The sequence below is a fragment of the Plodia interpunctella genome, chromosome 19 (assembly GCF_027563975.2).
Source record: "Plodia interpunctella isolate USDA-ARS_2022_Savannah chromosome 19, ilPloInte3.2, whole genome shotgun sequence".
Taxonomy (NCBI): domain Eukaryota; kingdom Metazoa; phylum Arthropoda; class Insecta; order Lepidoptera; family Pyralidae; genus Plodia; species Plodia interpunctella.
In genome coordinates this window covers 7,569,776-7,585,388 of record NC_071312.1, presented here as the reverse complement: position 1 = coordinate 7,585,388, position 15,613 = coordinate 7,569,776, and the positions used below count along the sequence as shown (strand labels likewise).

The window sequence follows — 15,613 nt, the reverse complement described above, 5'->3', positions numbered from 1 at the left end:
TTGTGTTAGTTACGAGTTTTATACGTACGCGATACGCGAAAAAATTAATAGCAATATCTGAAATTTTTTTACTCTCAAATTTCCTAAAATGTATTTACTGTTGTATTATATAAATATAAATTTTATCTAGTGTTACAATACTAATAATAATGTTATAAATTAAAGTTATGTTAAGGCCTACCTCATTGGCCTAATCGGATCAAATTCCCGTATAGTGTGGAGCCGGCATCATACTGTTTGACATTGAGAAACATGTGTAGAAATCACATCATTATTTCAATTGAACATGTCAGTAGATTTTTTCAAAATTGTTGTCGAATTATTTATTCAGAAATCACGCCTTTACAGGCAATATGATTATCATAAATGATATTTACCAAAGCTCCAAACTACTAGCATTTCGGAACGACAACGGCTGATAACAAATGCCGACAGTGTTGGTCCCTATCATGCCAGAAGGGCTTATAAACATTTCAGTTGTGCCATTATTTGTTCAACGATGCATCGTCTTAAAAATATCGCACAACAATCCCAGGTGGTGTGTAGTTATATAACTACTTTTAAACTTTCGCGTTACATAATTATATACTAAATAACAGATATCAAATGCGCACATACAAATAGAAAAGTATGTGCGCGTGTAATACCTGTTATTTAGTATATAATTGTGTGTAGTTTTCAACTATTTATTTATTATATTTATAACACACTAGCAGCTCATTAAGCTGATGCGTGCGTGTCTTGAAGTTTGGATATGTTATCCAATCTGTTCTTAAAACTGTTGACTGAAGGTGCAGTGACAACATTCTTTCATTTCTTTTCAAGAGTTTGTTCCAGTCTCGAACCACACACGATTGGATAGAAAATTACTTTTCGGTTTTCCGTTTGCGATATAGTTTCAAGGAATGACCTCTAAATTTATTATTTTCCGAGATTTTAAACAGATTTTGCAGACTAGGTACATCGTAATATTTTGTTAATATTTTGTTGGTCTCGATGAGACGTCCTCTCTGTCTGCGGCGTTCCAAAGTTAAGAGATAGACTATATCTAAAGAAAAACATTATAGCAACGGTTTGCGCGGAGCGAAAGTTACCATTCTAAGTTAAACGATACGTAGCCATAACAGTATCGTACGACAATCCCAGGTGGCGTGAACTCGTCGAGCCTGGCGACGACGCCGTCGGTGTCGCGCGACAGCAGCTCCGTGTGCGCGGAGCTGCGGCGCCCCGTCTCCACCCCCCGCCGCCCGCGCCCCGCCTCCGTGCATCTGCACTCTGCTGCTGCTGCTACTGCTGCTACAGGTTCATGTTGTGTTGGCTGGATCGCAGACCTGCGTCACTACTGTCCGTCAATTTTCTTTAGGAAGGAATCATTTACAAAATCGATCATTCATAAAATTGTCATTACTAAAGTACAGAGTGATTAATGTAAAGTCATATAGTAAAACACCGTGTCAATCTTGACGTTGGCAAAATCATCGTTTTGACGAACGATGGAGCCATGAAACTTAAAAGAAATATATAGTAAAACTCATTCTAAAAAATGTAACGACAACGCGATCGCAGCGGTCGAAACGCTCTGAGAACCACCCTGTTATGTAACTAGCTCGGCCGCACTCAACTCGGCTAGTGTTGTACTAGCGTCACCCTGGAAATATGAACATACACTCAATAAATAAACGTCGCCCAGGAAATATGAAGATAAATATCTATGATTGCAAATTCGAGTAATACCTACTTCTCGGACCTAGGACCTCCGAATACAGATAACGGTCGATCTGTGATCACAAGTACTTATAATATGCCTTCTGAGAATCGAACTTAGGGCCTCCGAGCGTGGTGACCACTATGCCACGGAGCGTCTCCTAGATTTGTAATTTTTCTTGAGGCTGAGATGATACGATATCTTTACTAATATTCATTTCAAATCTCAATCCCAACTAATATTATAAATGCCAAAGTGAATTTGTTTGTTACCTCTTCACGCATTATCTACTGGACCGATTGTTATGAAAATTAGTACACAGGTAGAAAATAACCTGGAATAACACATAGGGTACATTTTATCTAAAAATTCCCACGGACACGAAGCCCCGGGGCGCAGCCAGTCCTCGATATTGAAAAAAATAATTGTCACGAGTAAAACAATCATCGACAACAACAATCATGTCAAACATGACAAACATCCATAAATTTAGTAATAAATAGCAATAACTATGAATATATTTGTTGCAGCGTTGTCCGTAGCGCCAGGGGAGGGCAAGCCGCCGCCGCACACAAGTCGAAAGCCAAAGCCAGCCAAAGAACATGATAAGGTAGAAGATTTATTTATTACATACACACACACACATACAATTATTAACACAAACTAATAGTAAATTAGGTAGCACTGAACAAAATGCCCAAGACTGATTTTCAGCCCTTAAGTTTTATTCTTTCAATTCTTCACTTAAACGACTTATCAAGTAATGGTGGTTAAAGCCGTCCGCCTTAGATCGAAAGGTCCCAGGTTCGAATCTTACTCGTGCCACATGCATGAGTTTGTATACCAATCCGACTCATGTATAACAGTTTTCATAAATCACCACTTTGCTTCCGATCATCGTCATATCTAGTGTGTTATTACTAAAACTGGTGTCAGATTGTGTTCAAGTCGCCTAAAGGCATCTGGCATGACTTTACGTCTACTTACCACCATCTATACGCATACGCATACACATAGTTTGTACTGTCAACTAAACTGTCCACCAGTGTGCAGGTTTCCTCACGATGTTTTCCTTCACCGGAAGCAAGTGGTGGTCTATGAAAACTACTATGTATGAGTCAGATTGGTATACAAACTCATATGGCACGAGTAGGATACGAACCCGAGACCTTTCGATCCACAGGCGGGCGTCTTAACCATAACACCACCACTACTTGATTCTGATGAAAGGAAACATCGTAAGGAGACTTACATACTGGTTGAAAGTTTAAGTTCACTAGTATGTATGTGATACTCGCCACTAGACGACATGTCAGATGCATTTAAGCGACTTGAATAAATTCTGGCGGCACTGTTAGCGAACACATTCGATAGAAAGTGTATAAACATGTGTGTTGTTGTATGACCAGTCGCGCAACAAATCGCTGTCGGCGTCGCCGGGTCGCGCGCTGTCGCCGTCGCCCGCTTCTAAAGAAACTAGTGTCGAGAAAGAAGTGCATAAGGTAATATAACACATAACATTTTATCTTTAAATTGTTTCTTTCGGAGTAACGACGCTAATTAATATATAATTAAACTAGCAGCCCGTCCCAGCTTCGCTCGGGTAAAACCATAATAAAACTTCACAGAAATCACCCTAATCAGATAATCAGATTTAATTCAAAATAATTGAAGTTCAGCATTCGAACCATCAACAGTAACAACGTGAATTCAATGGTGTTTACCGCTGAGCTGTCTACTCACTTCTAAATTCTTTCTCTTTCAAATTCTTTTCTTTTTCACTTCTCACTTCTTACTTCGAAATTTTGAATGGGATTATTTGTTATTTCTTTTATCCTCATTTAACTACCCTAAATGTCAAATTTTAAAAAATCCTTAACCACGGTTTTCATTATTTTTGTTGCATTGCATTTGTGCCAAGTTTCAAGTAGATCAGTAAAGATTTTCGTTATTTTTCATACAAACTTACCCCCAAATTTTACCACTTTAGGGGTCGAATTTTGAAAATTCCTTTCTTATCTGAGCACTACGGAATAACCTAAAGCTACTGCCCAAATTTCGCGTTTATGTTACGATTTTCATCTTTAGGCTGAGTGTTGATTCGTGAAAAACACTTGTTCTTTTATATATACAAGATGTTTGTTCAATGGTATATAAAGCCGTGACAAGGCCATACCCCGAGGGTCATATAAGGTGTGTGGTTATGAAAAATAAAATTATATGTAATATTTTTTTCCATACAAAAAAAAAACAATATTTATTTTTCTTTAGTAACATCCCTAATTTTAGAAAAGGACAGCAATACTTGGTGTATTGTCGTCCTACTTGACACCACCCGCAAAGCGTCCGTTAAAACTCCTTTTAAGTTCTAGTCTCTTAGTACAATTCAAACTTGTGCCTCATAATGTTTCAAAAACATACCTAATTTTGCTTTGAATACGCCGCCTTTGATGACGCCGCGCACACGCGCGCGCGCCCGGTATCGGCGGACAACGCGACTTTGACACTACACAATTTTTAATAAACACTTTCAATAGGTACTAATCTTCAACGCATTCGTCCTAGTAATAATAATCTTAATGTCAAAAAACATGACAAATTAACAAAGACAAAGATTATTTATTTGCAAAAACATGAGTTTACGTTTTTTTACAATGTGGTGTTAAAAGAATCCTACATGTTTCACCGTCCACGGGTATGCAAATTTAAATGGAGAGCATGCTATCATCCCGCAAAACAAAATCGAATAAATAAAAGTAACTAAATTAACTAAATTTTTATCTAAATCTATAATTTAAAAAATCGTTCAAATTATAATAATATTTATCAATCAGCAACATATCTAACGTCTCTCTTTTCTAATATATAATATTGATTAATTGTCAAATTAATAATAATAATATTTTAAATTTAAATTAATTTGTTAGAATGCGCTTGTTTGTGTCGTCGCTCAGAGGTGACAGCTGAAAATCAGCGTTGCTCCTTCCGAGCAACATGTGCTGAGCTGTAGCCTATTTGTGTTTCTGTGGCACACATATGTATGTACTTTTGGATATAAATTAGTTTTATAGTCTGTTTTATGTTGTATAATGTGTGGGTGTAACAGTTGAACAAATAAATGTTTTTTCTATCTATCATATTCGTAATTATTCATAATTCGTCTATCATAATATCATATTCGACGACCTCGGTGGCGCAGTGGTAAAGTAATAATAATAATAATATAATAATAATATATCATATATCTGCTGTAAAGTGCTTGCTTCTGAACCGAGAGAGAAGACTTATCTATATATGTATTTGTTATAAAATATAATATCGTTGAGTTAGTATCCCATAACGCAAATCTCGAACTTACTTTAGGGCTAGCTCCATCTGTGTGATTTGTCCTAATATATTTATATAATATTTGTATATTTCTTTATTTTCATATATTTCCATTGCAGCCTGCTACAGTGGCGGATAAATCCCGCGTGAACGCCGTGGAGGTGACGCGGAAATTAGAAGCGCTGCAGATACATGATGACGCGACCAACCAAACCATAGATGATAAGGTAAATAAAAGCACATTAATCACTCTTATATCAAATCACATTTATATCGCACCAATTCCTTTTAACGTGTCAATTTACCGAATCAGATCTCTTAAGCGAGCAGTCCGCTAATTTGTAATTTTTCTCCTAATAGGGAGTATTACTGCACATTTATCCCACCAGAGTACAGCACTATATGTTACACAAAAGCTTTGCCGCCTTTTGCTATGTCGATTAAAACGTTTATTTTAGAGTACTTTATTAATCCTTTCATTATGTAAGCATTCGTTTGTGAAAATATACAACAATGTAGCATATTCGGGTGCCGAAATATTGGGAAAAATCGTTTTCCATAAGATAAAAAACTTCGAAAACTATGGGATACGCCTCGCGTTGTAAAATTTTCGAGCCAGTAAACGGTCGAAAAGAAGCTCGGAACACTTCACGGACTTATTAAAATATGGACTGCGTACAGGTAAGATCTTCAGTCAAAATCAAGTTTATATCAGTTTATGACCACAGTTGACCAAATAATGCAGAATATAACATAAAATAGTGTTATTATTTTCAGGATAATCCACTAAATCCTTCCTTTTTCCTTTAAACTCCCACCACGTTTGCGTAGGTATTTTTGGTCGTAAATCTGCAACAATATTGAAAATTGGCGCTTTTTGCCTCCATTGGCAATGTTTGTGTACCTTAGTTGTACCAGTAGCGCCATCTGCGCTGAGCTTTGCGTAATATGCACAATTAGGTATATTGTTTCCATAAATAATTTACATGTACTTCTATTACTATTGTTATAAAGAGGTAAGCGTTTGTGAGTTTGTATGTTTGAGCCGGGTAATCCCCGAAACTACCGAACCTATTTCAAAAATTCTTTCACCATTAGAAAGATACATTATCCAAGATTGCTATAGGCTATATTTTATCTCGAAATTCCCACGGGAGCAAAATCCCGGCCTACATCTAGTATTATATATAATTTGCCAAACCGATCCTTAGTCACACCAATTTACCATGTTCGTGTGATATGGATAATTGTATGTTAGTAATTTTATTTATGAGTCTTATGAATAATAAAAAATGTGTCTTTGTTTGCAGCTAAACGAAAACAAAGAACACGTAGAGGTTAAGCCATCGAAACCTGAAGAACAGGAGGTACACAAGCCAGTCGAAAAGGAGGAAGTGGAGAAATCTGAGAAGATAGAGAAAGTGGAGAAGGTGGAGAAAGTAGAGAAAGTGGATAAAATGGAGAAAGAAAAAGAGCCATCGCAGGAAAAGACTGAAGAGAATGAAATGACAGGTGAGGAAACTGCGTTATATTCTGCTTAATCCACAGTGTTCATACTCATTCATTCGTTCATTTCGAGCGTGCTATTTCTAACACTGGTGTCAGATTTGATTAAAGTCGAATAAAGGTAAACATGAACAGGTGAACACACACTAGGTAGGCGGTAGATAGTCGAAAAGGTCATGTCTTTTCGACTATCTACCGCCTACCTAGTGGCAAATTGCCACTAGATAGTTTAGTACACCGCGACTACTTAGTCGCATACACTAGTGTACTAAACAGCTAATTTGGACAAAAAAAAATCACTAATATTTTTTGTAAGTTTTTCTAAGCGAAAAAAATAACTGAAAATAATACTTATTGTAATCCCGCCATGAAAAAAAAACTTTAAATGTTGCAGCGTCAATGACCGCTCGAAGAATCACGACGGAAGAGGAAGCCAAAGCCGCTCTAGCTGAGAGGAGAAGGCGAGCAAGGGAAGAGTTGGAAAGGCAGGCTGAGCTTGAAAGACAGAGGTACATTTATATTGTTACATACATATACTTCTTTAATTCTTTTATGGCGTGTTGTTCCGCCCTATTATGGGACGTCTCCACGTCCTCCCGTGGATGTCATACGCGGCAACAATAGCATTCTCAAGGGTTGACTGCAGGAGGTAAGGTCTATTCTTTACACTAAATTCGGGCTTCAACAGCATCACATCTCCAAAAAATTCATTTCTGTAGATCGTTAGTGTAGTTCTCTGAATTAGTTTATATCAATTTTGTATATTATAGACTACAGCGCGAAGCCGAGGAAGAAGCGGAAAGACAGAGACAAGAGGAAGAGAGACAGAGAAGAGAGGAAGAAGAAGCGAAGGAGCTGGCGCGGCTTCAAAGGCAAATGGAAGAAGAAAAACTTAGGAAGGCTATTGAGGTACACACATGTATATTTATTTACTAGTGTGAGTTGTTACATCACTAATATTTTTTATGTATCTACGATTTGTATAAGCGCTGAAATGTATAATATATAAATATCCTCTTAAAAAAAAAAGGTTTTATGAATTTATTAGCCTTTTAAATATGTCACAATGTCTCCCCTCGACTTAGCTCCAGTACTAAGCGATTGCTGATTTTTTGTAACATATCATTGAAATTTTGATACAATTTATTCATTAAAAAAAATATATTCATATCAATTAATTTTTTAATACGTGTATTTTTGGTGTTTTAGGCCCAACAACAACTGGAACGCGAAGAAGCCGAGCGCAAAGCGCGCGAGGAATCGGAGAAAGCGTTGCGCGTCAAGGAAGAAGAGGAAAAGAGGAGGGCCAATGAGGAAGCGGAGAAGGTTCGCCGCGAGGAAGCCGAGCGGGAGGAGAAGGAGAGGCTGGCGAGGAAGCAGCGTGTGGAAGCTATCATGGCCAGAACTAGGCTTAAGAAGGTAGGCGTTATAATGATTTCTTACAATGTAACAACTATCCATTGATAATTTTTTAAGTGTTGATAGCCAAGCCCTGGCAAATATTGGTTTGCATGTTAAGCTAAACAAAAAATATTTTCACATGCTTTTATGTAACTTGCAATATAATACGTATGTAGGTAACCTGTGATCGAAAGGTCCCAGGTTCGAACCCTACAGGTGCCATATGAGTATAAACCCATGTGGTAAACTCATGTACCAATCTGACTACTAGTTCTTCACTACTACACCGGAAGCAACTCAAACTATAAAAGTTTGAGTTTCTTCCGGTGAAGGAAAACATGGTGAGGAAACCAGCACACTGGTTGACAGTTTTCACTAGTGTGTATGCGACTACTTGCCGCTAGATGGCGGTAGGAAGTCGTAAAAGTCATCTCAGATGCCGTAAACCCTCGTCACCGAAGCGGTCGATTTCGACCGGTCTCCTCCCGAACTACTTTAAACTTTATTTTCAAGTTGTTAGAGGCTACTTTTTATGAAGAATTTTAGTGATAACAACAAAATCAATGTCTATGGTCAATAATTTTTTGTTTACATTCAAACCTTTGTCACGTTCGCGAATCCGGTGACCCGCCATTTTGGTCTTTATTAGTATGGCGATAAGCTCCAATTGACTCATGTATTGCAAACTTTGAACTAGTGGAACAAATAAACAGTTCTTATAATCATTATACATTATTCTTAATTTTTTTTCTTTACATCATTATAAAATGTGGTTAGATTGTAAAGGGTTAATTTTTACTTTTGAAGTAAACAATTTCGCGATTGATTGACACCATTGTTTCGCATTATCTGCGAAAATCTGTGAGGATGTATATGTATGTTTGTTATTCTATCAAGCAAAATCTACTCGACCGATTGTTATGAAATCTGGTCCGCGCGTAGAGCATAACCTGGAACAACACATAGGGTATTTTTATCCCGGAATTCCTACGGGAGCCCCGGGGCGCAGCTAGTTATAAAGTCGAAACAAAACACGCCCAAAATCACGCACAGCAATGTAAAAAAAAACATGTATCCTCCGCAGCAAGCAGAAGAAGACAAGAAGCAACAAGACAAAGCGCCGCGCGCGGGCGCCGACGCGAACGCTGACTTGCTCGGTTTCGGCACTAGTCAGGTGAGATGACCACTAATTATCGCTGAGACTGTGTGTTCCCCAAGGGTACGTGTGGCGCCGTCGCCGGCCGCCGCTGCTGTATGTGCCCTGGCCCCGCTGACGCGCGCGTTTCGTAATCTCAATCAGATTGCCGAAAGAATAGACCTGTTTTCATGTTCTATGAGCGAATTCATAAGAACGGCTTTGTATGTCATAAGTTATAATAATAATTGAAATGGGATGCTTGTCTATTGCATTGGTGAGAACTGTAAAGATAGATTTAAGCTTATGAATGAATAAATAAATAAATAAATAAATAAATAAATAAATAAAAATATCCTATCCTAACTAGTATTATAAATGTAAAAGTTTGTTTGTTTGTTGTTACCTCTTTACGCTCTATTCTTGAAAGCTTTGCGTACATATATAAATTGATTTTTTTATACATGTCACACATGGGCGCGGGTACAATTCCCGTTCGATTCCAGATTTTTTCATCTCATCATCATTTTTGGAGTACGTAAAAGGACATAGGGTAACTTTCATCTGGGAAAATTAACGCGGGCGAGGCCGCGAGCAAAAGCTAGTAAACAAATATACAGGGACAAATCACACATTAAGTTTGAGACTTGTTTTATTGGATACTAACTCGGCGATACCAAGACAGGAGGCCAATCTGAAAAAGATAATTTTTCATGATGACCTGATCGCGGATTGAAGTTCTTGTCGATTCAGTGTTTTCCATTCTGCTCAGTGGATCGGGTTTTTTTTATCGGGTTTGCTATGAATCGATTTGACGGTGAGAAGTGAAATGCAAACCAGCAGTTTCCATAGATTTTACCTGCCTATACGACGAAAGTAAACTATGTAATGTTGTGTGTGTTCGTTTGTAGCCGGAAGCGTCGAAACCCCAAGAAGGCGAGGCGGCGCAGCCGCAGCCCAGCAACGGGAACCTCGCGGACTTGCTGGGGCTGTCCTCACACAACCAGGTCACTGTGAGACCTATTGATAGTTTTACTTGAATGAATGAATGATGAACATTTATTACCAAAAATTAAACACCACAACACAAACATGTTACTTACTTCATGTGTTTATACTGTACCTGTACAAAATAATAATATATACATGGTTACTGGTAACGCATAACCTTCCAAAGCCGCATAAGGTACATAGAGACTAACATCTTTTGTTCTACGACTTTTATATAAACGTAATAAATACAAAAAAAAAACATTTTTTTAGTTTTTAATGTCGTTTCTATAAAACGTTAACTCTATGTTCGATTCCGTTATATAACGCTACTGCACTGTCTCGTGTTGCTAGACTATTGCATAGAGTTAAGATGTGTATTTTTTTTATATGACAAAAAAACTACGAATCAAAAAAGTCGTAGAATAAAAGTTGCTTGTTTTGATGTACCCGAGTAGTCTTTAGAGGTTTTTAGGTTTTGTGTTTGATAATATAATAATAGGATAATATAATAGGATCAAACACAAAACCTCCTAACATAACGTTTAATATATTTATATGAGAATAATAAACATGTTACGTGTTTAAATTTAGATGTGAAAGTAAATTGTAGTCATTCAAAACGGTAGATTAAAAAATTGTATGACAATTCATTATTCCAGCGGGAATAAAAAAAAATTGTATGGAATAAAGTTAAAAATATTAAATAGTTATAATTGTACATTACAAATTGTATATTATTAATTGTAGAATAAAGAAAATTGTCTACAATTTAAAATTTCAACTGTAACCGCTGTAACAGCAAATATATATATATATATATATATATATATATATATATATATATATATATATATATATATATATATATATATATATATATTTAAAATATTATAACATGGCATGATTACTTTTCTTTCAGACCGAAGACAAACCCCAAGAGCAGACGCCCAAACAGATAGACAACGAGACCAATAACGGCAACGTTGGCGCCAGCGTTGGCCACATATCGGCCAACTTCATCCAATCCGAGCGGCTCTCAAACGAAGCCCAAAAGATGGAGAAAATTCTAGACGACGACTTCACTACGCACAACGGCCATGGGCATAACCACCCTCTGACGTTGCAAAATGCTATATAATCTGTGGTATGTTACATAGTGATGGTAAATGAGTTTTCATAGCGTATATATTGGCTGGCGGATGCGCGCGCATTGTGCACTCTATGTGAATACATATCTGTGTAGCTTTGGGAAAAATAGCAAAGTTTGTTTTTGGGAATTTAAACAAAAAATAAAACTGAACGGAAAGAAAAATAAAATGGAAAATTTGGAATGTTATCATGACATTGATCAGATTTTCTTTATGGATAAAATACCAGGGGCTAAGTTTTATTAATTAGAGTAAACATGATTACAGCCACACTAAACATCCAATCAGATTGGTCTAAAAATCATAATTAGTTAATTTGTTTGCTGCTATGTCTTCTAATTCGATTGCGACAGAGACATTTCTCAATCTTTGAATATCCATAAAATATATCAAAATAAAACATCTTACAAAGTGTACAAAACCCAATAAGATTAGAAATTATAAGAGTGATATTGACCAACTAAGAAAAACTCGACAAGTGCATATATTATATCGGCACATTATAATTATATAACTAGAAATTTATCGCACTTAGTTGCACATCTAAAATACTAATATAAGACATAACATTTGCACTTAAAATCTAGCAGTCTCTATAAAATGAAATGATGTCTAAACTCATGACACACCCAGAATTAATAGTTACTAGAAAGTGACATCTTAAATTGGGAGCATAACAAAGACAAAGGAAATCAAAGAGACTAAGTTAAGGTAACCAAATGAGACAAAATATATCCATACAACTTCCCGACTCATTTGATGCAAAGCGGTAGATTGCGCGTTGTAAAACAGAGCTCGCGATTAGGGACAAAATATTGCGCTCTGTCCCGTTTCATCTTATGTATTCCTAATACGCGTGTCTCTTTCTTGTATGAGCGTAACTAAAGATAAAAAGTCTATAGCTTTCTCAGTCTGTTATTTAGATTTTAGATATCGTTTTATAGTCAGAGAGCTAATCGCTAGAAAATAGTTTTTATACGAATCGTGCCTTAGTTTTATTTAGTTCGGTGCTACACTACAAGTCGAATTATAAGCAAATTTAATAACGTTATCAAATTGCAAGTATGCTAATGATATGAGAAACAAAAATAATACAAATGCTAGTAAAAATTCGAATGCGATTAATTAGAAAAACTATAATTTTTATTGGTAGAAAAATTTTGCCCTTTCAAGGTAAGGCGTGAAAAGTTGGAATTTGTATGTATACAGCCAATATGTATGCGTGAAAACGGTTTGTTGGTCTGTTATATAATATTTTATTTGGCGAATTATATATCTATGATATTTATATCGTGAGCGAAAAGACGTAAAATCATTAGCCGAATATTTGTAACTTGCGTGAATTTCAGTTTTTTTACTTTAAAATGTGTAAAAATATACTATTTAATGGGTATAATCTATCATCTTACAGAAACAATATTAACATATTACGCCAAATAGAATATAATTACAGAAGGTTCGAAAACACTAAATTATAATAATATAATTATTATTGCATTTATACTGCAAAAGATTTAAAATAGCTTGTTTTTAATTTGCAAATTAGACGGGGAGATCACGGCTTGAAGTTTAGGGGTAATATTTTAATACTAATAAAACTTATCGGGGTGATATGAGAACACGGATTAACGATTATGTTTTGATGTTTTAACGTTATTTTGGTCATAGAGATCGCGCAATGCTTCGAAAAAATAAATGGTTTAATAACGCTATTTTTCATGTTGTGGGATCTATTCTTATTTATTGGATTATGTGGATTTTTATATAAGTTTATTTATGATCTTTCCTCATTTATTAGATCTTTGTAAATCATTGCATTATATTAAAACAATAATAAAATGCATGCCCAATCTTTATATACACTTCCGTAGTTGACTGACTGACAACATATAGCCGAAACTACTGGTTGTCGAAAGCTGAAACTTTGTAGATTCAAATGTAGTAGAGTACTAAGGGAAGATTTCCCCAAATTCCTACGGGAACGGAAATAATCGGTATTTTTGCGCGCGTACGAAGTCGCAAGCAAATAGAGAATACTTGTCGAGAGCTCGTTGTACAGTCAACAGCACCACAACCTACCCAAATTCACTGCAAACTCGTCGCTATTACCGCGCCATAGAGGTTCATGCTGGGTGACTTGACTGTACCATTAATATTGTTCATCTCCAGTTCGTGTGATCTCTATGAATCAATTTATATATGTTTATTCCTACATGAACCATCCAAACCATATCTAAAATATATTATCCGCATGTAGTCACTATGAAGAAAATACAAAATTATCCTAAATTCAAATACTAGTTTCATTATATCAAAACTTATACTGTATATTCCGAATATGTACTTGTAACTTATTTTTTAAATATGTCAGACACGTGTCCTTTCCATATAAAGTCAAGTCAGTAAAATTGTTCGATGTTCTATCATTATTAGGTTGTGTATAGATAGCTGTCCTTATCAACAGCGTTTAACAATGTGTACATTATAAGTTTTATTTATTGTGATGTTTTTATTGTTAGAATCCTGCCTGTTGGTGAAATAATTTTCTTTCTCTGTCGCACGTCGACGAACCGCGTCGTGGAAGCGAGATGGATGTTTCGTCCACGTTATATTAGGACTGATTTTAGGCCGTTGCCATCGTAACCAGTGATAAAAAATATGTGTTTATTTGCAATACGTACGAGACGATTTTAGTTTATTGCGTACATTTGTTATGCTTTTTGCAGTTTAGAATGAATTTCCAATATACAATTTTCTATAATAATATTCTGGTTCCTTGTATATCAGCGATATCTTGTACACCATTATGATTTTAAGATATCGTTGGCATATTTCAATTCAACAAAAATACCTATATAAAATATTACTAGGTATTTTGAAAAAATATCAAGGAATTATTTAATATCTTTGTGTCCTCAATAAATACATTACAATTTTGTCGTATATCTGTCGCAGTCACTCCAGGCAGAGTGAAGGAGAGAGCTAATGCATCCTCATTTAACAATAAATCATTAGCATAGTGTAGGAATCAAATTCGCATTGAATGAGTGTTGACTTTTGTGAGTTTTTACCAATAATATCCTACGAATATTTTACAAAATTATTGCATTAAAGAAAATTATTGTTATCGTCATAATATTTCGGATTTTGTAAATATATTGATAGATATTCACAAAAGTAGTCTGGATATATAATATGCTTAACAAAAATTCAATAATAAATTAAAATAAATATGTTATTAACGACATGCATAAACAATTTTTGTATAATAAGTAGTTAGAGTTTAAAAATAATTGTATCAGTCGTGTATTCTGTTCGTATGCTGTTTCTTGGAAGGTTTTTTTTATGTTCCATAGGATGTTATTGATTTTTTTTTATATGTCATGTGGATATGTGGGGCACAGTAAATCTATTACATAAAATACTACATCTTTTTCTTATTTAAAATGTGTAGACACATGTTAGCCACACGCATATCCACGTAAGATGTATTCGTTATACAGTCTTATGTTAAAAAAAAACTGTTTAATTGCAAATATTGTCATAAGTTATTTTTAATGAAATTACGATTGAAAATGTTATTTCAACTGATGGTTTACAGTCAAATTCATTATAGATAATTTTAGTTGAAAGTACTTTAAAACCGATTTTAGTTAAAAATATCTTGAAATAATTTTTGCAAGTTAAAATTTGTTTAAAAACGCAAAATTCTCTGACTGACACTTTCATTGTAATTAATTTATTTCCAACTTCTATTATATTAGTAGTTAATAACAAATTTTTTATTAATAACACCGGGATTAACCCAAATGTATTCCATGTTCGTTTGTAATAGTTTTTTTTCTTTTCTAAATAAAACCTATTTAGTACAGTTCGTCGCGAAACATTTTTGTGGTTGCAAAAATATTTTTTCTCGATGGACTGTACCAAATAGATGTTATCACTTGCTTGTATAATTTTTTTTATTGCTAATCAAACATATATTTTAATTTGATCATGTATCTAGATTGTTTTCGATTCATTTTGCGAGTGTGAAGTATACAATAATATGTGACGGGTGCCGGTAACCACTTTCCTTCGAGGCTTGTGGCTATTTAATAATATGAAAATGCGCTGTAAGAAAGGTGTAAAACACATATTTTCCATTGTTTTTTTAAAGATACTTTTACGTTTTGACAGATCGAAATTAAATATGGCGTCCTGTCACCTGTCACATTGCATTTGTATGGGTGTGTTCGCACACGTCGTTGGTTGCCAGTTTGTCACTGTCATTCATCTATCTATGTATTTATGTATATCACTTTGAGACATGGCTTATGTACGTTCTATTCTACGTTATTATTATGTTAGCAATCGATGGATTTATAAGAAGCAGTTTTAATAAAAATATCAAACTTA

General features: G+C 35.2%; 1 protein-coding gene across 12 annotated transcripts in view; it reads left to right on the top strand.

The window, feature by feature from the left end:
- LOC128678013 (calponin homology domain-containing protein DDB_G0272472-like) overlaps positions 1-15,613 on the top strand; it is a 52,271-nt gene extending 36,658 nt beyond the window's left edge. For 10 of the 12 annotated variants that reach the window (XM_053759211.2, XM_053759215.2, XM_053759217.2 and 7 more), the window contains 11 exons: positions 1,147-1,302; positions 2,236-2,315; positions 3,115-3,207; positions 5,152-5,259; positions 6,343-6,544; positions 6,933-7,047; positions 7,309-7,447; positions 7,748-7,957; positions 9,024-9,113; positions 9,986-10,087; positions 10,987-15,613. In XM_053759211.2, the coding sequence (XP_053615186.1) occupies positions 1,147-1,302; positions 2,236-2,315; positions 3,115-3,207; positions 5,152-5,259; positions 6,343-6,544; positions 6,933-7,047; positions 7,309-7,447; positions 7,748-7,957; positions 9,024-9,113; positions 9,986-10,087; positions 10,987-11,205 (1,514 nt within the window). In that variant the 3' untranslated portion in view covers positions 11,206-15,613. The remainder of the gene's footprint in view (positions 1-1,146; positions 1,303-2,235; positions 2,316-3,114; positions 3,208-5,151; positions 5,260-6,342; positions 6,545-6,932; positions 7,048-7,308; positions 7,448-7,747; positions 7,958-9,023; positions 9,114-9,985; positions 10,088-10,986) is intronic. The other 2 variants (XM_053759222.2, XM_053759212.2) reach the window with 1 other exon arrangement.